At 40.8% G+C, this 27,500-nt stretch overlaps 1 protein-coding gene across 1 annotated transcript in view; it reads right to left on the bottom strand.

The window, feature by feature from the left end:
* LOC117536732 (MAM domain-containing glycosylphosphatidylinositol anchor protein 2-like) overlaps positions 1–27,500 on the bottom strand; it is a gene marked incomplete at its 5' end in the record, with an annotated part of 75,137 nt that overhangs the window by 26,852 nt on the left and 20,785 nt on the right. The window contains 3 exon segments of the mRNA XM_034201724.1: positions 1,148–1,325; positions 5,952–6,100; positions 15,754–16,026. Coding sequence (XP_034057615.1) covers positions 1,148–1,325; positions 5,952–6,100; positions 15,754–16,026 — 600 coding nt within the window.

Below are 27,500 nucleotides of genomic sequence, written 5' to 3'. Positions count from 1 at the left end.
TAAACATCCTATAAAACTAACCTCTCAAGAGACAGTCAATTTTTTAACTTTTTTTACATTTAATTATATTTCCTGTTTTCTGAACTGCTGTTGATGTTGAATTTCTTGATCTAATAGTCAGTATAATATAGACAGCAAACTCACCACTGAGTTCCCCATTGACATCAGGACAGCAGATAGCTTGCACACCTTCCGGCGCAGACTGAAAACTCATCTCTTTCGATTCCACTTCGAGCGTTAGAACTATTAACGAAGCACTTATATACTAATAAAGGACTGGCTTACCTAAAGCCAGTTGAGTAGCACTTGAAATGTGTGGCTCTATGAAACCTGATGTACTTATATGATTCTGTTTTCTTCAAGGTTGTATTTTGTTGGTCGAACGCACTTATTGTAAGTCGCTTTGGATAAAAGCGTCAGCTAAATGCAATGTAATGTAATGTAATGTAAAAACCATTGTCCCTGCTTAACAAACTGCTGTTTTTATTCTCAGATTATTTATATTAACTTTTAAGTTGCGTTTTTTCTTTAATCGATGTTAACTCCATTAGCATGCTGAAATGTTTTGCATAAATATCATAAAAGCAGAACAAAGGAAATTATTCAGTGCTGTCCTTTTGTTGCGAAACAGCTTTGCGGGAAGTGTGGAGTTACATTGGCAAAAGCTTAGGCTACCCTTTATAGTTAGTAGCACAACGGAGTAATGGTAGAAGGTAAATGGACTGTATCAATATAGATATTTTGCCAGTCTTTAAGACCCCTCAAAGCACTTTACATTTACAAGTCATGATTCACACCCCATTCATACAGAGCGATTAAATGTATTATTGAAGGAAAGGCATCGTGAGAAATGTGATGTATTGTTGCAGGTGGGTGACACGACCACAGGGGGCGCCAAACATCAATATAACGCTACAGGTTTGAAACAACAACAACAAAAAACTTTGCAAAATGTATTTCGGGAAAGAATATAACTGTGGACTATTAAACATGTGAAAGATTTGTGTTAGCATGTTCCCGGTTGGCTAACATCTTAGCTAGTAGATTATCAATTATTATATTGAGAATGTCGTTTCTGGAGCGGATACAAACTGAAAAAAAGTGGCAAATTCGAAGCGATATAGGTGTTGAAGAGAGGAAACGTTACCGCTGTAGGTGATGATGCGCTCAGTGGCGTCGCCCTCTCCGTAGCGGGTGATGGGGGTGAGGCGCACCAGGTAGGACTCAGGTTTGATGAGTTCAGTCAGGTTGTAGGTCAGCAGCTCTCCCTTCTGGACGTTTCCCTCTATGGGAATCTCCTGCTCCCACCAGCGGGACTGAGTCATCTGAAACACACACACACACAGAAAGTTGATTTTGTCCCGAATGAGGCGCACAAATCACATTTCTCTGCTATACACTGACCTTAATCTTTTCCTCATTATAACCTGAATTCTTACATCATTCTGAACTTTCTGCACTCTTTGACATGACATAAGATTCAGACTGTCCATAGAGAAAGATTAGAAGACTTAAGGGGGGTTTCTTTTGTTTTTTAGATAATCTCGTTGGAAACTGGTTCTGTCCTCCTTTTACTCAAACCAAGTTTTGTTGACCATAACAAAAGAGAGCGTTATCCAGGCAAGTGTACAAACAGATATTTATCTCCTCCGTTAAAGAAGTGTATTCTGTCCACACGACCTCCACGTTCCAAAATATCTTCGGCCGAGCTAAAACGCAAAAATGACTTCAAGCGCTTGCCAGGCCAGTAGGTGGCGATGAAGGCCACGTCAACAAGGTGAAGCCCATTATTCTTTGGCAGTTTTCGCAAATCATAGGAAAATATTTAATATATTTGTTCAAAACCTGAAATGTGTGGAAGGACGACGAGGTTGAGGTGCTGCTAACTGTCAATTTATAATACAGTTTTGACACATACAAGAACAATCTGCGTGCGAGGAGATGGTGTGATTTAGCCGGAGATATGTGTGGTGAACACTTCCTCCTCCCCCCTCTCTCCCTCCCTCTCTCCCTCCCCTCTCTCTCCTGTAAACTCGTAGTCTCACTAAGTTTCTTCCTCCAGTCTCTCTGCATCCTCGTCTTCTTATCATTTTCTGTCCTATCAGCACTTCCTCCCTGCTCTCTCTCTCTCTCTCTCTCGCTGCAGCACACTGCTCGGTGTGAATGAAAAGACAGGACAGTTGCCATGGCAACAAGCCCTCCTCCACCTTCTCCTCTTCCTCCTTTTTCTCTAAAGCCAGGCTGGTGCTGCAGGAGGAGCATCACTGTGTGTAACAATCAATTCAATTAATCACGTTTTAATAATATAACAGCCCAATATCACAAATCACACTTTAGTCTCAGGAGACCTTACAGCGTACAACACCTTCTGTCCTGAGACCCTCGCAGGTGCAAGGTAAAGGTCCCAAAGAAATCCCACAATTAACGGGAAAAATGGTAAAAACGTCGGGGAGAGCAACAGTCTGTCTCCCAGGACAGAAGTGCAATAGATGATGTGTGTATAGATTAAAAAAGAGAATAAAATGACAACATAGACAATCTAAATAATGATAATGTGAAGGTATAGAAAATATATATATCCAGGCAGGGGATGTAAACAATCTTCCAGGTGCATTTTTTATGCATATGAACAGTATGTGTGTTATCCGAGTGTGTGTGCGGGGTCCTCAGTCCAATCTGATTTGATAAAATCTGTATAATGGTTTATGTTCAAACTCAATCTAGTTTAGTTTATAAAAAGTCAATGAGTATGCTTTTGTATGTTTATGATTCTATCGTGTCTTCAAATATTTAGTTAAATAAAATCAAGTTAATAGAAGAAGTATGTATCATATGTATGTATATCGTTTACTATGATATATTTATCAACATTTATACAGTTTCTGTAGAGTTCTATCCAAAGTTCTGGAGTTTTCCTCTGTGTTGATTCACCTGATCTCGTTCTCCGTTAATCACCTGTGATCTTTATAAAACTTACACTGCGGTGTGTAAATACTTAGTTATCAGTGCCTTTCTCTTCTTCCACTATGACAGATTTCTGCTGTTAGCTCAATTCTAGTGACTCCCAATGGAAGTGTTAGCATTCAAAGTTCCTGCAGTTTGTAGTAAAGGTAAATTATCCCTATTTCTTTGAGAATGTGGTAAGGTACTACCATGGGCGTCGCAGCCATTATGTGAGGGTGGGACAAGTCCCCCCCACCTTTGAAAATGATTAGTTTAGACCCCCCCACTTTTACCATGCGGAAAGTCCGTGAATCGGTCTATCCACTCGCCACTCTTTGCCGGCGCTAACAGTTCACGAGCGTGCTCCACTAACACCCGGATATAAGGTGCTGTTATTAAAGAGGTGGAGGGAGAGTCCTCTCCTGTCAGACTGAGAGGCTGATAACTACAGCTCAGTGAGGTGAAGGACTCTCTGAGAAGTGGAGGAGAGTCCTCTCCTGTCAGACTGAGAGGCTGATAACTACAGCTCAGTGAGGTGAAGGACTCTCTGAGAGGTGGAGGAGAGTCCTCTCCTGTCAGACTGAGAGGCTGATAACTACAGCTCAGTGAGGTGAAGGACTCTCTGAGAGGTGGAGGGAGAGCCCTCTCCTGTCAGACTGAGAGGCTGATAACTAGCTCAGTGAGGTGAAGGACTCTCTGAGAGGTGGAGGAGAGTCCTCTCCTGTCAGACTGAGAGGCTGATAACTACAGCTCAGTGAGGTGAAGGACTCTCTGAGAGGTGGAGGGAGAGCCCTCTCCTGTCAGACTGAGAGGCTGATAACTACAGCTCAGTGAGGTGAAGGACTCTCTGAGAGGTGGAGGGAGAGCCCTCTCCAGTCAGACTGAGAGGCTGATAGCTACAGCTCAGTGAGGTGAAGGACTCTCTGAGAGGTGGAGGACAGTCCTCTCCTGTCAGACTGAGAGGCTGATAACTACAGCTCAGTGAGGTAAAGGACTCTCTGAAGGTTTAGATAGTCAACTTTAGTCTAAGTAGCGGGTCTCAAACAGTTTGTTAATCATTTATGTAAATAAGTATTTCCAAGGCACACTTTTATATGATCATTATAGTTATAAAAAACAAGAGAAAAACAGGTATGAAATAATGCTTCCTACGACCATGGGTACTACACATTCTCACCATTAAACACAGACTCAATTTTACTGCATAAAGACACAATCATGCGCACACAAAGACACAGTCTGATTGGTTAAATCTGAATATTTTTACTGGCTCATAAAACCTGTGGACTTGTTTACTGCCTCATCGGTTTTTATTGGCTGTAACCAACGGCACATAAACCAAACGAAGACTTCATTATAGTGATTTGTCACATTTACGACTAAAAACACCAAAATCTCAAGAACAGTTCGTAAACAAGAACACGAGAAGTCAACAGTTGATAAAAAGTTATTACAAGAGTCGTAAAAACTCTGTTTTATATATTTGATGAATAGATTAAATAACAAACATACTTTATATATAAAAAATATAGCTGCTGCTTTTGATGAAAAGTTTCAAGGACTGATTATAAAGAGTGATTTATTATTGTGTTATATACAGTATATATATATATATATTTTTTTCCTCAATACAGCCTGACTATATATTTTCACATTTAAACAAGTCTTCCTAAAACAGCTGGTCTTTGTTGTTGTTATTTAATGAGGGATGAAGTGATTTGTTGTGGACTACTTTCAGCAGCGTATTAATCCACATTTGGCGCTCTGATGAGTATTTGGGGCAGCTGAATGATGTGGGAATGAACTTCATTGTGTTCATGGTTATGAAGGAATATGTCACCAAGAGTTTGTTATTAACGTGTGTTAAATAGTTTGTTGATAACAATGGAGCGCTATGTCACAGAGGTAGAAGATAAAAAGGCTTTGACACACACACTTGTTAGTAGATAGACAAATACCGTATTTTCTGGCTGGCCCTGCGACTTATACTCAGAAGCGACTTATATGTGTTTTTTTTCTCTTAAAGGTAGGGTAGGTAAGAATGGAGAAACCAGCTCGAGTGCGCTAGAATTTGAAAGTACACAACCGAAAAAAAATCTGCTCCTTCCTTCAGACTTCCTCACAGAGCCCCTCCTCCAACACACACGAACGCGCACATGACCAATGAGGGCACGAGATGAGTTTGTGCACAGATGGAAGGCTGACAGGCAGGTAGGCCATCCAGTTACTTTAGCCGGCTCAGATGATTGGTCGTGCTTTTTACAGCGCCACAGCTTCCACAGATGAAAGATTTGTATTTATTTATTGTCAAAGCATTTAATGTATTCATTGCTATTGGGATGTTAAAGGTGGGGTAGGTAAGTTTGAGAAACCGGCTCAAGATACACTTTTTGTTATATTCCATGGAATGCTCTTAACATCCCGATAGCAATGAATATCTGAAGTGCTTTGACAAAAAATCCATGACAAAATTCCATCTGTGGAAGCCGTGGCGCTGTAAAAAGTACAACCAATCCGTTTAGCCGGGCCGGCTAAACGGATTGGATTGCCGCCCTGTCTGTCAGCCTTCCATCTCGTGCACGCACAAATGTATCTCGTGCCCTCATTGGGCATGCCGTCATTGGGCGTGCATTGCAGCAGTACTTCAATGACTCGCCAGCAACAGGCGGCCACTTTCACCAGTCTGCTGACGTCATGTGCGCGTTCATGTGTGTTGGAGGAGGTGCTCTGTAAGGAAGTCTGAAGGAAGGGGCGGATTCTTTTCGGCTGTGTACTTTCAAATGTTAGTGCACTCGAGCCGGTTTCTGAAGCTTACCTACCCCACCTTTAAGAGCATTCCATGGAATATAACAAAAAGTGTTTCTGAAGTGAATTACCTACCCTACCTTTAACAACAAATGTTTTGATAAGAGCGACTTATACACAGGTTTGACTTATAGTCCGGAAAATATGGTAGATACTGTTGGTTGGAGTCTGAACATGAGCCTTGAGATAACAGTTTGACCGACCTGTCTGATGCCGAGTCTGTAGGCCAGGATCCGGTCCACGGTGCCGGGCTCCATCTGGGTCCACTGCAGCTTGAAGCCGTAGACCCGAGGCCGGTTCTGCCACAGAGCGCTGTACGTGTCGTAGTAAAACTCCGGAGCGTGGGCCTTCCCTGAGGAGACACAGGGCAGGAAGCAGAGAGTGAATTCAACTACGATTCCCAAGGTGCATTTCAATAACAAACACCCAATCACAGAGATGCACACAAAGCATTACGCTAAAGCAACCAGAAGCATGATCAAACAGTTTGAATGTTTCACTGTCACATTCAGTTGGTCTGAGATCGATTCAGTCAATGTGGCAAAGAACACAACGGAGAAGTAGAAAAAGCAAGGAAGAAGAAGGGTGTGTTAATATTAGAGGCAGCAGGATTATGAAGCTTAAGTTAATATGACAGTAAACTGTGTGTGAGTGTGTGTGTGTGTGTGTGTGTGTGTGTGTGTGTGTGTGTGTGTGTGTGTGTGTGTGTGTGTGTGTGTGGTGTGTGTGTGTGTGTGTACAGTACAGTAAATGTGTGTAACAGCATGTTTTTATGCCTCCCTGTCACTTACACACACAGTGTCAGTCCACTTGTGTGTGTTCCTGCTGATATGCAGTTTGGAGGATTAAACCACCAAAGAAGAAATACACACCTGACTGGACGAAATCTCCAACATGGCCGACCTGATAACACAGAGCTGAGTCCTGATTGGCTGACTCAGCTGCATCCACAGGGACACATTTTCCCTTTAAACTTCATTTCAGTAGTTTGACAAAATAATCCTTACTCAGTGTCCATTTCCTGGCTTTCCTTACAGGCTGTGGGACAGAGTTTACTCAGACGTCATGATAGCTAAAGCTTCATGAAAAACAAACTTAAACCCCAGAGTATTCAGGACCAGATATTGGATGAGTGCAGAGCTAAAAATACTAAATATTTAATTAAACCACAATTTAAACACAAGAGAATATTGCACACATATTACACCAACTCAAAATAGCAGGGAAATGCAACTAAATATTGAACCAAACCGAAATAAATACATAGAATATTGGAAGTAAGTTTGGACGAAGCCAGAGCTATAACAACAGAGAATATTAGATTTAAAAATGGAAACCAAACAAAAGACACTATTGCACCAATAAAGACGCAACCAGAGCCAAAACACTAGAATACAAAACAAATACTGGACCAAGCCAAAGAAAATCCAAAATATATTGGACCAAACCAGAGCTAAAACACCAGGGAATTTTGGATCAATATATTGATTAAACCACCAGAGAATATTGGACTAAATGTTATACCAAATTAAAACTAAAGAAACTGAGCTTTGGACCAAATATATCGATATTCAGGAACAAATATTAGACAAATCCGAGCTCAACCTTCAGAGAATATTAGAAACAATCCAAAACAAACACTGGAAATAACCAAGCTAAAAAAAACATAGAATATTGGACTAGGTAGTGGACCAAATCAGAGCTAAAACACCAGGGGATAAGGCCTTAATATCTGACTAAAACATAGATTAAACAACGGGAAAATATTGGACCAACCTAGATAAAAAAACTGGACCAAATCAGAACAAAAGGGGCGGAGTGGCGCAGTGGGCTGTGCGTTGATCATCAGATCAAGGGGGTGTTGGGGAACACCAGTTTGAAACCCGCCAATGCGTCAGGCCGTTGTGTCCTTGGGCAAAACACTTCACCTGAACTTGCTCCTGTGGGTATTGTCCACAGTACATGACCATTACATGTCTGAAATGTGTATCCTGTCGGGATTCAGAAAGGTCTAATCGGAGCTGATTCTGATGGAGAGTCTGAGGACAGCCCGGAGCAGGACATGCTGCTTCATCCACACCTCTGTGTCGCTGTTAAACACTTCCACCGGAGTTGGCGGAAGTGTTCAACAGCGACACAAAGGATGGAGACTTCAGTGGATAAATGCGACTTATACACCGAAGCGACTTATATATGGGTCTGGGAAATGTGTATCTGTAAAGCGCTTTGAGCTATGAAAAAGCGCTTTAATAAATGTAATGAATTGAATTGAAAAGAGAATTCAGAAGAAACACTGGACCCAAGCAAAACAAAACAACAAAGAATATTGGACCAAACCATAGTTAAACCAAAACAGAATATTGGAATAAATATTAGACTAACAACTATAACACCAGAGATGTTTTACCAGCGACCAAAGCAGGCCTAAAACACAACATAACATAACATAGGTGTGTAGTTATGCTAAAACAATGTCGGACACCGTAATCTTCTCTGGTCCCCTCCCCAATCTGATCAATGATGACATGTATAGCCGCATGTCATCATTTCAGCGCTGGTTGTCTTGGTGGTGCCCAGCAAACAATGTGGGCTTCGTAAATAATTGGACAGCCTTCTGGGGAAAACCTGGTCTGATTAAGAGAGACGGCATTCATCCTACTTTGGAAGGTGCAAATCTCATTTCGGCAAACATTTCAGGGCTTTGTGGACTTAATCCATGACAAACTGGAGTTGAGACCAGGAGGCGGAGTCGCAGTCTTACACGCTTCTCTGCGCTCTCTCCTCGGCAGTCATCCATAGGAATCCCGAACCCAATAAAATACCCAATATTAGCGGTGTGTGTGTCTGCCCAAGGACAAGTTAAGGTAAAACCTAATAGAGGTGTCATACATAATAACCTAATAAAAGTAAATGTAACAACTACTACAGTGCAACAAAACAGGAATATTAAATGTGGTCTCTTAAACATAAGATCTCTAGCATCTAAAGAAATAGTGGTAAATGATTTAATATCAGATTATAATATTGATATATGCTGTCTCACTGAAACTTGGTTGAGACATGAAGAATATGTCAGCATAAATGAGGCCACTCCACCCAGCCATATCAATACTCATATTGCCCGAGGCACGGGCCGAGGAGGTGGAGTTGCAGCAATCTTTGACTCAAGTTTACTTATCAATACTAAACCAAAATTAAATTATACCTCCTTTGAAAGTCTTGTTTTTAGTCTTACGCATCCGACCTGGAAAACTTTGCAGCTAATCTTATTTGTTACAGTGTACCGTGCACCAGGTCCTTATTCAGAATTCTTATCTGAATTCTCTGAGTTTTTATCAACTTTGGTTCTTAAAACAGATAAAGTAATTATCGTAGGTGACTTTAATATTCATGTTGACGATGATAAAAATAGCCTTACTGTTGCATTTAACTCTATATTAGATTCTGTTGGTTTCTGTCAGGGTGTAAATAAACCAACCCACTGCTATAATCACACTCTCGACCTTGTTCTGACTTATGGTATTGAAATTGAGCAACTATTAGTCGAACCGCATAATCCTGCTTTATCCGACCATTTCTTAGTAACTTTTGAAGTACTGTTACGAGACTACAAAGCATTAGTCAAAAGCTCCTGCAGCAGAAACCTATCTGTTAGTGCTATAGCCAAATTTAAGGAAGAGATTCCACCAATACTTAACTCGATAGCATGTCTGCATGTAAGGGAGGAAACGTATACAAAATGTACACCACCCCAAATTGATCATGTTGTTGATAGTGCTACAGATGCGCTGCGAATAAAATTAGACTCTGTTGCTCCTTTGAAAAAGAAGAAAATAAAACAACATAGACTAGCTCCATGGCATAATGCCCAAACCCGCAAAATAAAGCAAAAGTCGAGACAACTTGAAAGGATATGGCGTTCCACTAAACTTGAAGAATCTCGTTTAATTTGGCATATTACTCTCAATGAATATAAGAAAGCACTGCGTAAAGCGAGAGCAGCCTACTACTCTTCATTAATAGATGAGAATAAGAATAATGCAAGATTTCTTTTCAGCACTGTAGCCAGGCTGACAGAGAGCCACAGCTCGATTGAGCCTTCTATTCCCATAGCACTCAGTAGTAATGATTTTATGTGCTTTTTTAATGATAAAATTGTTACTCTTAGAAACAAAATTAATGACCTCTTGCCTTTGACCAGTATAGTGTTATCAACAGCTCCCGGAAACGTAAGTTCTAATATTACACTAGATAGTAAACTAGAATGCTTTTCAGCCATAAACCTTGAACAATTACATTCAATGATTCTCTCTTCTAAACCATCAACGTGTATGTTAGACCCAATTCCAACTAAGCTGTTGAAGGAAGTTTTTCCATTAATTAGCACTTATTTATTAAATATTATGAATATGTCTTTATTATCAGGCTATGTTCCACAATCATTCAAAGTAGCAGTGATAAAACCGCTTCTTAAAAAGCACAACCTCGATCCAGAGGTTTTAGCCAATTATAGACCTATTTCCAATCTTCCGTTCCTCTCAAAAATTCTTGAGAAAGCAGTCGCAAAACAGCTGTGTGATTACTTAAAAAACAATGATTTATTTGAAGATTTTCAGTCTGGCTTTAGAACACATCATAGCACAGAGACAGCTCTGGTTAAAGTCACAAATGACATTCTAATAGCCTCTGACAAGGGACGTGTCTCTATTCTTGTTTTGCTCGATCTCAGTGCTGCATTTGATACTATCGACCATGATATCCTATTGCAAAGACTAGAGCACTTAGTTGGCATACAGGGAACTGCTTTAGACTGGTTTAGGTCCTATCTATCTGAACGCTCTCAGTTTGTACGTGTCAATGATGAATCTTCCACGCAAACCAAAGTTAGCCATGGAGTGCCACAGGGCTCAGTGCTCGGACCTATTTTGTTCACATTATATATGCTTCCGTTAGGCAATATTATAAGGAATCATTCTGTAAACTTTCATTGTTATGCGGATGATACTCAACTATATTTATCAATCAAGCCTGATGAAATTAATCATCTAAATAAAATTCAAGACTGCCTCAAGGACTTAAAAACGTGGATGACCTTAAACTTTTTGATGTTAAACACGACCAAAACTGAAGTTATTGTACTTGGCCCGAAGAATCTACGAAACAAATTATCTAAGGATATATTAACCATGGATGGCATTAATTTGGCCTCCAGTGAGACTGTAAGGAATCTTGGTGTTATATTTGATCAGGATGTATCCTTTAACGCCCACATAAAATCAATTTCAAGGACCGCCTACTTCCATCTACGTAACATTGCAAAAATCAGGCATATCTTGCCTCAAAACGATGCAGAGAAACTAGTCCATGCATTTGTTACTTCAAGGCTGGATTATTGTAACTCTTTATTATCAGGGTGTACCAAGAAGTCAGTCAAGTCGCTTCAGCTGATTCAAAATGCTGCAGCTCGTGTACTAACCAGAGTTAGGAAAAGGGACCACATTACTCCTGTTCTGGCTGCCTTACACTGGCTCCCTATAGAACACAGGATAGAATTTAAAATTCTTCTTCTCGCCTACAAAGCCCTTAATGGGCAGGCGCCATCTTACCTTAAAGAACTCATTATACCCTACTGTCCTACTAGGGCATTGCGTTCCAAGAATGCAGGGTTGTTGGTTGTTCCTAGAGTCTCTAAAAGTACAATGGGAGCCAGAGCCTTTTCTTATCAAGCTCCACATTTGTGGAATCAGCTTCCAGTTTGTGTTCGGGCGGCAGACACCCTATCCGTTTTTAAGAGTGCGCTTAAGACCTTCCTTTTTGATAAAGCTTATAGTTAGGGCTGATTAGATTCAGCCCCTAGTTTTGCTGATATAGGCTTAGTTTGTCGGGGGACATCTTACTTCTTCCTTCTCTCTGTCTATACCTGTGTACTCTCATGTTCCGATTAACCCAGCTTCCCCAAATGTCTTTCTTTTTGGTGTCTGTATACGCCGGGATCCGGAGTCATGGATGATCCTGCGCTCCTCTGTCCTGGATCTTGAGTCGTGGCTGTGGTCCTGGATCATAGGTCCTGGATGGATATCCTCGTGGATTCATCTTCCTATTATACACACATGCATTTCCAAACATTTGGACTACCTATGTTGCAAATGTATTATCTTTTCAATTTACACACGGCATCTATTGCACTTCTGTCCGTCCTGGGAGAGGGATCCCTCCTCTGTTGCTCTCCCTGAGGTTTCTCCCATTTTTCCCTTTAAACTGTGGGTTTTCTCCGGAAGTTTTTCCTTGTACGATGTGAGGGTCTAAGGACAGAGGGTGTCGTATTGTCATACTGATATTTTGTACAAACTGTAAAGTCCACTGAGACAAATGTAACATTTGTGATATTGGGCTATATAAATAAACATTGATTGATTGATTGATTGAACATAGTGGGACGGGTGGCGCAGTGGTCTGTGCATCTGATCATCAGATCAAGGGGGGTGCTGGGGAACTCCAGTTCGAAACCCGCTCCTGCCGCCACTGCGTCAGGCCGTTGTGTCCTTGGGCAAGGCACTTCACCCACATGTGGACATTACCCACAGGAGCAAATCCTGTGGGTAATGTCCACAGTACATGTATGATATCAATGTGTACTTGTAAAAGCACCTCGATGACTTTGAGGTGTGAAGATGGTGTGGCGCAGTGCGCTGTGCAATGATCATCAGATCAAGGGGGGAAACCCGCCGCTGCTGCGTCTGTAAAGCCGTTGTGTCCTTGGGCAAGACACTTCACCTGAACTTGCTCCTGTGGGTATTGTCCACAGTACATGACCATTGCATGTATGATACGTGTAATGTGTATTTGTAAAGCGCTTTGAGCATCTGGAAAAGCGCTATAATAAATGTAAGGAATTATTATTATAAGAGGATTTGCACCAAACTGGGGATATTGGACCAAACCAAATCGAATGTCTTTCAGAGCAATATCAGGATTCTTCTTGGATCCTCAAGTCCTATTGACAGCTTTTCAAATCAGCCAAAATAACTCCACACCAAACAGAGGAAATAGTTCATACAAACTGAACCAAACATGTGAGTGGAGAAAGATGTAGAGAAGGTATAAGTGAGAGTCTAACGATCTAAAGTCTGGAGTTTTGTTTTACAGATGTTGTCAGATTTTCTGTTCTGTGCTGTCAGTTTTATTCTGAAGCCCTGCTGCCGTCTCATTGGCTGCTGCAGGATGAGCGAGGTTTAAAATGCCACCGGCGTGTTCACACCTGATTAACAACACAAACTTCACCTCAGCAACGACAAGCCTGACATAATCGGCGTTATTTTCCATTAGCTCTCCATCCTGCTCTTACAACGTCCCCTCTTTAACCGCTTTCTGCTGCTGCCTGCAGAACGCGCTGCTCGTCGGCGTGATAAGAGGCTTAACGCCAGCGTGGAGTTTACAGGACGAGTCTCTGCAGGCGAGCTTTCATCAGGGGAGGCGACTTCCTGTGAGACGTCTGGGGTTCACAGAGCGGCGCTTAGTTAAAAACAGCAGTCTGGAGATTCATTGGCGTCTCCACATTTACGTTAGAGATAAAAACTGCTTTTTATATTCACAGAGTATATTTCTGAGTCGTTTTACCACATTATGATTCTGATAACCAAACCGTTTGAGGCCAGACGATAATTATCCAAAAACTATTTTATTTCTCCCCAACTGCTGCTAAATTTATTCCGGAAATGTGATCATTTAGTCCTCGTTTTCTGAGTTGTAATAGTTTTCCAGACTTAGATGTATTTTATCCATGCAAGGTTTCAAAACTACAGAGCCACCAAAAGGAGACGTCAGGAACAAATATTAGACCAATCCAAGATAAACCATCAGGGAATATTTGACTTAATATTTGATCAAACCATAAAAATATCTTTCCAAGAAGCATCAGATACATGCTTTGGTCCTCAAATAAGTTCTAACGACAGCTATTGACCGACAAATGCTTCAAAGTTCATATGAACGCAATCAAAAGTGTTAGGGAATGGAAATATTGACTTCACAGACACCGAAAGTTAACGCTATTTTTCTTTCTAGTTGCTTACAATGAAACTATTAACTCAGTACACAAAGCTTTGAGCTGTGCAGGTGATGACTGGCTCATATTTTCTTTTTCCTCTGGGTTTACAGCGGTTAAGGAATACAAACTTGTACACCTGACTCCACTGGCTTTGATTTAGATGCTTCTGCAGCCTTCGTACAGACTCGCTGCCTTCAACACTTCCCATACTGTAGGAGCCGAACTGCAGCCTTGACGCCAAAGGAAACAAATGAGACCACCTGGGGATTCTTCAGATCAGTTCATGTACCGGAGAGCAGACTCCTGACCAAGAGACTCTCTGCAGGAGTTGGTTTTGATTGAAATATTTCATGGTCTCCAGTATATATGTTTTTACTGTAAAATGTTTTTGGAAGTAATCAGCTTAATGTACCTGTAGCTTTACATGTTGTTTTACTTCCACTCAATACTGACATATTCTGCACTCTTGTGACTAAAGGCTGTGCTTCTCCTGATGCCCGAAAATCTAAATCTAAATAAAACCCAGCTCATTAGTGATTTCTATTTCCTGATTTCCTTGGAGAAAAGGAAAGGTTTGTACTGTACACATCTGATATGTATGGCTAAATGTTGACTGTGTTGGATCAGGTTTCTGCAGCAAGGAAATCAAATAAATCTAAATACAGATAGAAGATTAAAAGCAAAAACACGTTATGTTCCTTGAAATAATGCAGAAAGGTGTCACAAGTCAACGAAATTCAGCAGAACACAACAGATGAAAGTTGTACACACACAAAGTCTGAATACATAGAAGTCTGTTATCTGTTAGCCTTAAACAGAAGAGAGGCAGCGGGTATTGAAGACAGGAAGTTTTCTAATCTTCTGAAGTGTTTGTTGTCAGTTCAGATGTTTGAGAGGATGTGAGGGTTTCCTGGAGCGCTTCGCATTATTATTTATGACACTTAAAAACTCCCCAGAGGAAACTCTCTCGCTTCAGTGTGCCAACACACAGGATTTAAAGATGAAGATAAACTCTGATTAATCATCGTGTTCTCGTCCTGGAGATGTTAGCACTTTGAAAGCAGCTTTAAAGTTCCCAGCAGACCTGAGGCCTGTTAGCAGAGTCGCATCAACAATACTGTGTGTTCACCGGAGACACGAGGCAACTTTCAAGAAACTCAAGACAATTCCGTGTCAAGCCTCAGGAAACCGGGATAAGTCTGTGTCAAGTTTCAAGGAACTTAAAACAAGGGCATGCCACATCTCGAGGAACTTCCAGACAAGTCAATTTCAAGTCCTAAGTAGAAAGAAGTCCATGTCATGACGCAATATAGTCGAGACAAGTCCATGTTAAATCCAAGGTAATTGAAGGTAAGTCCATGCCAAGTACCAAGTAACTAGGAACAAGTCCATGTTAAGTCTCAAGCAACTCTAGACAAGTCTCAAGTGACTCAAGAAAAGCCCACTTCAACTCTCAAGTCATTCAACAAAAGTCCATGTCAATCTCTCAAGTAACCTGAGACGAGTCCATGTCGAGTCTCAAGTAACTTGAGAGAAGTTCATGCCAAGTCTAGTCTGAGACAAGTTAAGTTTCAAGTCTTTATATACTGATTCAAATGAAGCCTCAAGTCATTCGAGCCACGTCCCCTTCAAGTCTCAAGTCACTCAAGTCACTCAAGACACGTCAAGTCTTTCCTGAAACAAGTTCAATTTACTGTAAGTCCAGAGTCATTCAAGTCCAAATGAAGTGTCTCTAGCCATTCAAGATATCAAGTCAAATATTGTCCGAGACCTGTATGAGTTAAGTCACAAGTCATTAAAAACAGTTCCAAGTCAAGTATTAAGTACTTTAAAACATGTCAAAATCAACTAGCTATAACTCCAAGAAATATGTTAGACCCCAGAAGAAGAGAACCCAACCTGTTCACATCTTCAGGTGTCAGACATCTTCCCATCATGCACCAGTCATCAGAACTCACCTGTGACCAGGAAGGTGCAGCGGCCCGCCCCGGCCTCGTTGGTGATGTCACAGGTGTACTCTCCGTAGCCCTCGCGGTTCAGAGCTTTGACCTGGTAGCTGGTGTCGTCGCGCTGCTCGCTGAACTGTCCCACGGTGAGGAGGCGGGACCCCAGCTTCCACTCGTACCGGAGGAGGCGCGCAGGGTGGGCTCTCAGCAGGCGGCAGGTGAGGCTGAACGCACGGCCCAGAGCCTGCCGGATCTCTGTGTACTCCGGCTCAACGTTGGGAGGAACTGAGAGAGACAGGAAATATAAGACGAAACAACTTTGTTTGTCAAGACACTGTAGAAACCCCAGAACTATCATAACATATGATGATATCTGTTAGAAAAATATCAATCGTCACCGGCTTGAGCTTCAATATCAGGATCCATGTATTTATTATGCGCCGGTGAAGATGGCCGCATTGTCCTTTGGCTCCTCTCCAACTTTGCCCTTTTTTGTATTTTTTTAGTGTTTATTTATTTTTTGCCGTTATGCCATATTCCAATAACTTGCATATAGACTCTTATTGCACTATTTCACTTTTTTAAACTATTTTTCTTTTTGTATTTACTATTTACTTGCTCTATATTTTTCTGTTTATCTGTGTTTTGTGTTGCACTGTTGGAGAAACATGTGACCTAAGATTTTCATCGGCATAACTACACTGTAGCTATGTTCATATGACTAAATAAAGAACCTTGAATGGAAGTCATTCACATACAGAGCATTTGGTACAACTAGTTCCTGAACAGTGTCCTTCACATGCTGATATCCAAGAGAGGGAGTTACACAGTCACAAGATGGAGGAGTACCGGTTCTTCACGGTAATCATATATGCTGTCATGTACAAAATAATGACTTTTTCTCAAAATCTCAAAATCCTGACTTTTTCTCAAAATCCTGACAATTTTCTCAACATTTTAACATTTTCCTCAAAATTCTGACATTTTTCTCAAAATCCCCAAAAATCGGACTTTTTCTCAAACATCTGACTTTTTTTCAAACATCTGACTTTTTCTCAATCATATGCCTAAAACAGTCCTGATGCTCTTCTAGGTAATCATACATCCTGTCATGTTCACAGCTACAGTTGGGATACCTTTGTTATCATGTGTACTCTGATATTGAAAGAGTACATTCAGTATTTTCCCAACAATATCGGAGAAATGTGTGGAATATGATGCAGGAGTTTTGGTGCAATTGAGGTGCAACTGCCAGTAGGAACCCCTCAACACTTTTTTGCTGTCCTGGCTCCAAAATGGTGGAATTAGTTTCCTAGAAAAGTCTACATGTTCATCGCAGATTGACGGAACTCTGTGTACACCGGCTGGGAGGGACTGAGAGAGACAGAGAGACAGGAAATATGAGACGTTGTAGAAAGCACAGCACTTTATTGACGTAAAGGTTTCAAGAGATACCATATCATCTCTTTCGACTCCACTTCGAGCGATAGAACTATTAACGAAGCACTTTTATACTAATAAAGGGCTGGCTTATCTAAAGCCAGTTGAGTAGCACTTGAAATGTTTTTGCTCTATGAAACCTGATGTACTTTATGATTCTGTTTTCTTCAAGTTTGTATTTTGTTGGTCGAACGCACTTATTGTAAGTCGCTTTGGATAAAAGCGTCAGCTAAATGTAATGTAATGTAATATTAGTCATGGAGAAATGTGAGCGATACGATGCAGGAATTTCGGTTCAATTTAGATGCAACGAGTGGGATGCAGCGAGTGGGACCCAGATGAACTTGCTATCCTGGATCAAAAATGGTGGAACGAGCTCCCCATTGATATCAGGAGAGCAAAACATCTACACATCTTCAGAGACTGAAACAAAGTTGTTTCCAGGGCACCTTGGCCAATGAAAAAACGAATCTCACTTCTGTACATAGTACCTGGAGATGTTACGCTTACTTAAGGCCAATGCAGCAGCACTAACAATGGTTTGTCTTGTTTAAAGCTAATGTACTTGCAGGACTGTCTCAAGTCTTCATACAGAAAGTCTCACATCGAGTCTCCAGTCTGTTCTCTTGTTTTTCCAAAAGCTACTTGATTCGAATGCTGGAGTCTTTTTTCTGAAACCTACATGATAAAACTGTGGAACACATTCCTGTTGTGAGTTTTGTTTCACCACAGTATTTAGCATCAGCGTTTCCGTCTTGCCGTCATTTCGGAGCGCCCTGAACTCGAGCCGAGAGAAGATGGAGTTTTTATTGCTTGAAATGATGAAAAGGAAAAAGGACAAGGACATCCCTCTGTTGGAGGGGCAAAGGAGTCTGGTGGGATTCTTGTCGCCACCAGCAAAGCGCGTTCCTGTGACGGAAAGTGTACTGCCGGCGAGCCTTGACGGGGGGTGCTAGTGGAGCACTCGCGTGAACTGCGTGCGCCGGAGCCTCGCAGCGGCGAAACTGAGGCTCCGTGGTGAACTGTGGTAACATGAAGAGCCGAGCCAAATGATCCGGCTCACTAAAAAGAGCCGGAATTCCCATCACTGATACGTAAAGAGATAGTATCTATAACTTAAGGGACGGCTCAATTAAAAATTCAAGTCACGTGGACACAACGTGTCTCGGGGTGGACGCCCTCTCAGCCCTGGTCTGGCGGAAACACTGTTTAGTATGCTATCTTATATAAAAGCAGATTCACCAAACTCCTTTCATTGTTGGCATTTCGTCAACCTACTGATGGAATATTTTAAGTTAATTAGCTACAGCAGATATAATCTGCAGCCTATGATGTGAGTCATCACCTGAATATTTTCTATATTTGCTAATAAGAAAGAGGAGAGATAAAAAGCCTTGAAGCTCAGTGAATCAAGAGGGTTTATTTTTATCCGAGTGCTACATCAGAGCTCAACTATATGCACCAGACATACAGAAGATTTATTTTTAATTGAATGGTAAAAGCTTCAAAAACATCATAGAGCTTCAATAAAGCTGCAACAAAATGAAAGTCCTGTATCTGACCATTTGAGTTACACATATTTTATTTGAATATTAAAGAGGACATATAAAAAACATGTTCAGGATCACATCAGTATTTAGTGTCTCTACTTTAAAGAGTCCTCTCCTGCTGATGTTCAGGTGTATATCAGTATGTAGTGTCTCTACTTTAAAGAGTCCTCTCCTGCTGATGTTCAGGTGTATATCAGTATTTAGTGTCTCTACTTTAAAGAGTCCTCTCCTGCTGATGTTCAGGTGTATATCAGTATGTAGTGTCTCTACTTTAAAGAGTCCTCTCCTGCTGATGTTCAGGTGTATATCAGTATGTAGTGTCTCTACTTTAAAGAGTCCTCTCCTGCTGATGTTCAGGTGTATATCAGTATGTAGTGTCTCTACTTTAAAGAGTCCTCTCCTGCTGATGTTCAGGTGTATATCAGTATGTAGTGTCTCTACTTTAAAGAGTGCTCTCCTGCTGATGTTCAGATGTATATCAGTATGTAGTGTCTCTACTTTAAAGAGTCCTCTCCTGCTGATGTTCAGGTGTATATCAGTGTGTAGTGTCTCTACTTTAAAGAGTCCTCCCCTGCTGATGTTCAGGTGTATATCAGTATGTAGTGTCTCTACTTTAAAGAGTCCTCTCCTGTTGATGTTCAGGTGTATATCAGTATGTGTCTCTACTTTAAAGAGTCCTCTCCTGCTGATGTTCAGGTGTATATCAGTATGTAGTGTCTCTACTTTAAAGAGTCCTCTCCTGCTGATGTTCAGATGTATATCAGTATGTAGTGTCTCTACTTTAAAGAGTCCTCTCCTGCTGATGTTCAGGTGTATATCAGTATGTAGTGTCTCTACTTTAAAGAGTCCTCTCCTGCTGATGTTCAGGTGTATATCAGTATGTAGTGTCTCTACTTTAAAGAGTCCTCTCCTGCTGATGTTCAGGTGTATATCAGTATGTATTGTCTCTACTTTAAAGAGTCCTCTCCTGCTGATGTTCAGGTGTATATCAGTATGTAGTGTCTCTACTTTAAAGAGTGCTCTCCTGCTGATGTTCAGATGTATATCAGTATGTAGTGTCTCTACTTTAAAGAGTCCTCTCCTGCTGATGTTCAGGTGTATATCAGTGCGTAGTGTCTCTACTTTAAAGAGTCCTCTCCTGCTGATGTTCAGGTGTATAGCAGTATGTAGTGTCTCTACTTTAAAGAGTCCTCTCCTGCTGATGTTCAGGTGTATATCAGTATGTGTCTCTACTTTAAAGAGTCCTCTCCTGCTGATGTTCAGGTGTATATCAGTATGTAGTGTCTCTACTTTAAAGAGTCCTCTCCTGCTGATGTTCAGGTGTATATCAGTATGTAGTGTCTCTACTTTAAAGAGTCCTCTCCTGCTGATGTTCAGGTGTATATCAGTATGTAGTGTCTCTACTTTAAAGAGTCCTCTCCTGCTGATGTTCAGGTGTATATCAGTATGTATTGTCTCTACTTTAAAGAGTCCTCTCCTGCTGATGTTCAGGTGTATATCAGTATGTAGTGTCTCTACTTTAAAGAGTGCTCTCCTGCTGATGTTCAGATGTATATCAGTATGTAGTGTCTCTACTTTAAAGAGTCCTCTCCTGCTGATGTTCAGGTGTATATCAGTGCGTAGTGTCTCTACTTTAAAGAGTCCTCTCCTGCTGATGTTCAGGTGTATAGCAGTATGTAGTGTCTCTACTTTAAAGAGTCCTCTCCTGCTGATGTTCAGGTGTATATCAGTATGTGTCTCTACTTTAAAGAGTCCTCTCCTGCTGATGTTCAGGTGTATATCAGTATGTAGTGTCTCTACTTTAAAGAGTCCTCTCCTGCTGATGTTCAGGTGTATATCAGTATGTAGTGTCTCTACTTTAAAGAGTCCTCTCCTGCTGATGTTCAGGTGTATATCAGTATGTATTGTCTCTACTTTAAAGAGTCCTCTCCTGCTGATGTTCAGGTGTATATCAGTATGTAGTGTCTCTACTTTAAAGAGTGCTCTCCTGCTGATGTTCAGATGTATATCAGTATGTAGTGTCTCTACTTTAAAGAGTCCTCTCCTGCTGATGTTCAGGTGTATATCAGTGCGTAGTGTCTCTACTTTAAAGAGTCCTCTCCTGCTGATGTTCAGGTGTATAGCAGTATGTAGTGTCTCTACTTTAAAGAGTCCTCTCCTGCTGATGTTCAGGTGTATATCAGTATGTGTCTCTACTTTAAAGAGTCCTCTCCTGCTGATGTTCAGGTGTATATCAGTATGTAGTGTGTCTACTTTAAAGAGTCCTCTCCTGCTGATGTTCAGGTGTATATCAGTATGTAGTGTCTCTACTTTAAAGAGTCCTCTCCTGCTGATGTTCAGGTGTATATCAGTATGTAGTGTCTCTACTTTAAAGAGTCCTCTCCTGCTGATGTTCAGGTGTATATCAGTCTGTAGTGTCTCTACTTTAAAGAGTCCTCTCCTGCTGATGTTCAGGTGTATATCAGTATGTAGTGTCTCTACTTTAAAGAGTCCTCTCCTGCTGATGTTCAGGTGTATATCAGTATGTAGTGTCTCTACTTTAAAGAGTCCTCTCCTGCTGATGTTCAGGTGTATATCAGTATGCAGTGTCTCTACTTTAAAGTTGAACCAGAACATTCAGTTTTATAATGAATTATATTTTCAGTTTTCAATTTTACAAAGACTAAAACCAGACCAAACAAAACTAAGTGTAACTGGTTCCTCCCTCTCGTTCACTTCACTCTTCCAAAACGCCTGAAAAAGAACTTTAAACCTCTTAAGTGTTTGAAATATTTCAAATCACAGGCGTTCACCCCGGTGCTCTGCTAAAGGGCACAGAGTCAGAGTGTCTTCCTAAATCCCTTTAGTTCCTCTGAGGATTTTAGCCACATTACAGGTGTCACTTCACAGATTAACGTCACGCTGTCAGACAGGGATCAGCCGAGAGAGAGAAGCTGCAGGCGACCGTCCTCTGACCTCAGCAGAGAGAGGAGATGGAGTACGATTGCTGCCTTGCTCCAGGGGACAGGGCAGTGATCGCTCCACATATTTTATTATATTTAGCATTATTTGAGGCTGAGAGGTCAGAGCAGGACAGCAGCAATGGAGTTTAAAATACACAGACAGAAAGAAACCCCTAAATAGATTCTGAGGTAATTAAATCAAAAAGGATGTTAATTTGTAAAAAGTCAACATTTCCAAACGTGATTTAAAAAAAAGTCATGGTTAGTTGTCGCTATTTTGATTACCCGGAAGATGGTGAAATCAAGCCTACATTTTTTTTAAACAAAGCTTGAGTGAAAAGATAATTTCAATAAAAAAAAATTTTCTGTGCAAACACTATCGGTTTCTTACGATACATTTGTTAAAATAAACGTTTTAAAACTACATTTGACTAAACGTAAAATATGTTGTATACAGAAAATAAACTAAAGTAAATGTCATGTTGGGCTTCTCAACTTATACTGCACATATATTAATTAAAAAAACACCTAAATATGCACACACACACACACACACACACACACACACACACACACACACACACACACACACACACACACACACACACACACCACACACACACACAGGTCTTTGCTCATCTCGTCCTCCAGTTATGTGTCAGTGCAGGACTTCTAAAGGTCAGCTGGACGCCTCTGCTCTACTGCGACCTTCACACGAGCTCTCTGATTGGTCAACACAACCGGCTGACCTTGCTGCTCAACTCCCACAATGCACTGCTGAGGCTGAGCTCGTTAATTAGCTCTTTGTGTTTGGTATAGAGTTTGTCTCTGGCTGCAGTCTGCACTCTTGTATAATTTAAATCAGTGAAATGATCCAAAGTTCAGAAGATTTAAGAACAGCTGCTCCGATACACACACTCCACTTCAACTTCTGTTATTCAATACCACAACAAGCTATTACCGTTTTTTTGGATGATAACCATAGGGGTAGGGGTTGTTTATTATCATGGACTTAGTGGACATCATGATCGCGGCCCCCGTTATAAAACAAGAAAAACTTTCCGGCTGAGCTTGTATACACTACAACAGACTGTCTGGAGAACAGACATTATAATAAAAATAGAAAAGGACTGTGCACTTTATTTCCCTCAAGGTTGTTTTTTCTGAAGGGATTTCAGGGACATCAGGGATGATGCAGACTTCACAATCCTTCACAAGAAAAAATGCAATGAATGGAGTTTTCCTGGAATTGAGAACAGACAAAGGAATATAAAAAAGCTGATGACTGTAGTCGTTTTGCTAAATCTCCCTGAGGTTGTTTTTTTTAAAACGTAGGGACGTCAGTGATTTGTTGAGATGTGAGTGTTTTGTCCCCTATTTCCGTTATCTAATGAATGAAAGGTTTACTTCAAGGAGCGGTACATCTAAAAGGACCGAATGACGACTGAAGTTGTTTTTATTCATGGGGATTTTGAAGCCGTCAGTAATGTGTTCCGTTATATTCCCCAGAAGCGGAATAAATATATGTTTTAAGGTTTTTCCGACATTTCTAGACTCTAGTGATTAGAAGTTTTCTCCAGAGTAGAGAAGAGACATTAGAATACAAAGAAAAGGAATGGATATTAAAAAATGTGTAAATCCCATAAATAGTTTTTTCACAGGGATTTAAGAGACATTAGTGGTAACGGTCCGAACAATCCCAGAAAAAGCCATTTGATTGTCAAACCTGGCAAGTCAAAGGACTTTCTAGTTTTTACATTACATGACATGTTGCTTGTTAGACGCTTTTATCCAAAGCGGCTTACATACTCAATACTGTGGGACAATCCCCACAGGAGCAATTTGGGGTGAAGTGTCTCAGGGACACAACGACATGCTGACTGTGGGGTTTGAACCTCTGCCCCCCTGATCCCAACACCAATGCACAACCCACTGCACCACACGCCTCCTAGTTTTCTACAATCCTGAACAAAATGTCATCTATTTATTAATTTAAACAGATTACGAGAGCTGCTGATTAAAGGTGGGGTAGGTAATTCACTTCAGAAACACGTGTTTTTATATTCCATGGAATGCTCTTAACATCCCGATAGCAATGAATATATTAAATGCTTTGACAACCAATCATCTGAGCCGGCTAAAGTAACTGGATGGCCTACCTGCCTGTCAGCCTTCCATCTGTGCACAAACTCATCTCGTGCCCTCATTGGTCATGTGCGCGTTCGTGTGTGTTGGAGGAGGGGCTCTGTGAGGAAGTCTGGAGGAAGGGGCAGATTTTGTTCGGCTGCGTACTTTTCAAATTCTAGCCACTCGAGCTGGTTTCTCCATTCTTACCCACCCTACCTTTAATGACCTTTGTTGTTGGTGTTTTAATGAAGAAGTCATGTGTCATTATTACTTTTATGTTTTTAATATTATTATTATCACTGCTGTTTTGTTGTTTTCGGGTTTGTGAAACACTATGTTGCATAAAAAAAAAGTTAGATTTGATAAATATTGAATGCAGTCGTTCATTTCTGTTTTTTGTCTTTTTTCCTGCAGAAGTGGAACTGATTTTAAACTGTAACATTAACTGCTAGACTGTAAGAGTTCACGTAACATAAGGAGTGACAAATAAAAAAATGATAACACTTAAAGGTGGGGTAGGTAATTCACTTCAGAAACACTTTGTTATATTCCATGGAATGCTCTTAACATCCTGATAGCAATGAATACATTAAATGCTTTGACAATAAATACATAAAAAAATGTCATCAGTGGAAGCCGTGGCGCTGTAAAAAGCACGACCAATCATCTGAGCCGGCCCGGCTAAAGTAACTGGATGGCCTACCTGCCTGTCAGCCTTCCATCTGTGCACAAACTCATCTCGTGCCCTCATTGGTCATGTGCGCGTTCGTGTGTGTTGGAGGAGGGGCTCTGTGAGGAAGTGGCAGATTTTCTCCGGCTGTGTATTTTCAAATTCTAGCGCACTCAAGCTGGTTTCTCCATTCTTACCTACCCTACCTTTAAAGGAGGCCTATTACGCCTGTTGGGGTTCTCCCTTTCTTGTAGTCTGTTGTGTAGGTTTTAGTGCATGTAAATGGTCTGCAAAGGCTAACATCCCTTCAGAGGAAGTTCCTCTCCCACACATATACAGCACGGAGACACAAGTAGTTGAGGCACAAGCTACAAAAATGAATATGTTATATATGCTCTGCTCTTTTCTAAAGCTAAAGCTAAAAATACACCAGAGCCTGCTTTGGATATTGTAACTACGCAAGGAATACAACTTGAAGTGGTTACCTGTTACAAATACTTGAGTATCTGGCTTGATGACTGTCTCACTTTTAAACTTCATGTCAATAACCTGCTTAAAAAGCTGAGGGTTAGGCTAGGTTTCTGAATCTACAGGAACAAGTCCTGTTTCTCGCTTGAGGCCAGGAAAAGGCTCTGTGACCTTTTTACCTGTGCTGGATTATGGTGATTTGTTATATATGAATGCACCTGCCAATTACCTGAGCAAGTTAGATGCTGCGTATCACAGCGCACTGAGATTTTTGACAAATTGTAAAGCACTTACGCATCACTGTACCCTGTATACCAAGGCGGTTATACCATCACTAACTGTACGGAGGCTCAGTCACTGGTACTTTTTCATTTACAAAGCCATGTTGGATAAACTACCATCTTATATCTGCTCCCTAATCTCTCTGCGAATTGAAAGTACTTATTGCCTGAGATCGCATGCTGTGGTTTTATTAAATGTGCCAAGTGCTAGGACTGTCTTAGGGAAGAAAGCTTTTAGATGTGCAGCTCCACTAACATGGAACAGTCTGCAAAAAGAATGGAAAATTACCAAGCTAGTACCACTACATGTTTTTAAAGCTCGGTTGGATGCTACAAAATCAGATGCTGTTGGTACCTGTACATGTGGTTAAATATGTAAATTGTAATCCATGTACATTTTGCTGTATGATGTCCTTTTGTTGTTCTGTTGTTTATGTTTTTATGTCTTCTTGTGGAACCTACTGCTGCAGGTCTCCCTTGAAAAAGAGATCATTGATCTCAATGGGATTTTACCTGGATAAATAAAGGTTTTGAATTGAATTGAATATATAGTTATATAAATGTCTTACAGCTGTGAAGCACACATTAAACTGGATGTTACTAAAATCTAACGATACCTTGAAAAGCAAACCGTTCAGTCAGAACACAGTCTGTAAATATCTCTATGATCGTATTCTGTAGGGACTGTCTCTGATTGGTTTAAAAAACGACCTTGGGAGGATTTTATACAACAGATACATCTGTCATTTTGATTCCTCTGTCTGTAAACTGCTTTAAAGAATCACGTTGGTAACTAGTTGTTTGAAACCCCAGAGGAGTATGATGTTCGTCAGAGGGATTGTGCGCACGTCACATCACTGTCCCTGTAATCCAGTGAAAAACCCAGCAGACTGTGAGGGATTATTGTCAAAGTAAAACCTCCAAAACTACTAACAGCTCATTTGAAATGATGCTCATAAGCTTCTATCACAGAGCTGCATGTACACTTGATTTGCATATTAATAAAAAGTCATTCAACAGAGAGCTGGACACCATTAATGGGCAACAACACGAGAATTAACTACATGTTGTATATTTGTGTTGTTACAGCTTCAACAGGCTCCAGTGCCAGTTTCTCTTCATGTCGAAGTCGTGTCATGGAGTTTTTTAGCTTTATTTGGATCAGTGGTCTGTCTGCTTGAACACAGTAGGAAGTTAAACTGTCTGTGCCTTGAATGTTGTTTCGCTTATTTCAAAGTAATCCACCTGTAATCGGCCCTCGTGCTAATCTTCTGAGTGTTGTTAAACAGTGAACACAGCAAACATGCCGCAGGAAGTTTAGAAAAAGAGAGACGCGCTGACAAATCCCTGCAGTTAAACTCCTGAATTTAAAGTGTTGCTCCAGTGCAAAGTAAACAGGTATTTGAAGTAATGTAAGCCTAGACATAACAGTACAATCCTGACTGAGAGGAAGGGCTCTGGTAAAGGTGGTTCAGGTGTTATGAAGTTGGGGTTGAATAAGGCACCTCTATATCATTAAAGAGATACAGTATGTGTACCGATTAAAGACAAGCAATGTGATGCTGTTGTGTCCAAACATTTGGTCTACCTATGTTGCAAATGTATTATCTTTTCAATTTACACACGGCATCTATTGCACGTCTGTCCGTCCTGGGAGAGGGATCCCTCCTCTGTTGCTCTCCCTGAGGTTTCTCCCATGTTCCCTTTAAACTGTGGGTTTTCTCCGGAAGTGTTTCCTTGTACGATGTGAGGGTCTAAGGACAGAGGGTCTAAGGACAGAGGGTCTGAGGACAGAGGGTCTAAGGACAGAGGGTCTAAGGACAGAGGGTCTGAGGACAGAGGGTCTAAGGACAGAGGGTGTCGTATTGTCATACTGATATTTTGTACAAACTGTAAAGTCCACTGAGACAAATGTAACATTTGTGATATTGGGCTATATCAATAAACATTGATTGATTGATTGATTGTGATGGACGGCAGCAACATTTATTTTTGAAAAGGCCCTACAAAAAAATCAATGTAAGTGTAAGATACTGTAGATCTATCTGTAAAATAAAATGCTTTTACTGCTGTAGTTTACTGTGAAACAACCCTTTCTGACAGGGAACTGACAACATTATCTATGATCTGTTTAAAGACCAGAATCCATTGAAAAAAGGGAGATTTGAACTTCTAACCCATTACTTTGTTGGAGTTATTGTGGGACTATCTGAATTAACCATACTCACAATAATACAAACTTACTTACACAATTGCATAGACTGAACAGGTTCCAGGTACT

The sequence above is a fragment of the Gymnodraco acuticeps genome, unplaced genomic scaffold (assembly GCF_902827175.1).
Source record: "Gymnodraco acuticeps unplaced genomic scaffold, fGymAcu1.1, whole genome shotgun sequence".
Taxonomy (NCBI): domain Eukaryota; kingdom Metazoa; phylum Chordata; class Actinopteri; order Perciformes; family Bathydraconidae; genus Gymnodraco; species Gymnodraco acuticeps.
Note: the sequence above shows the minus strand (reverse complement) of the source record. Positions and strands in the feature narration are given on the sequence as shown.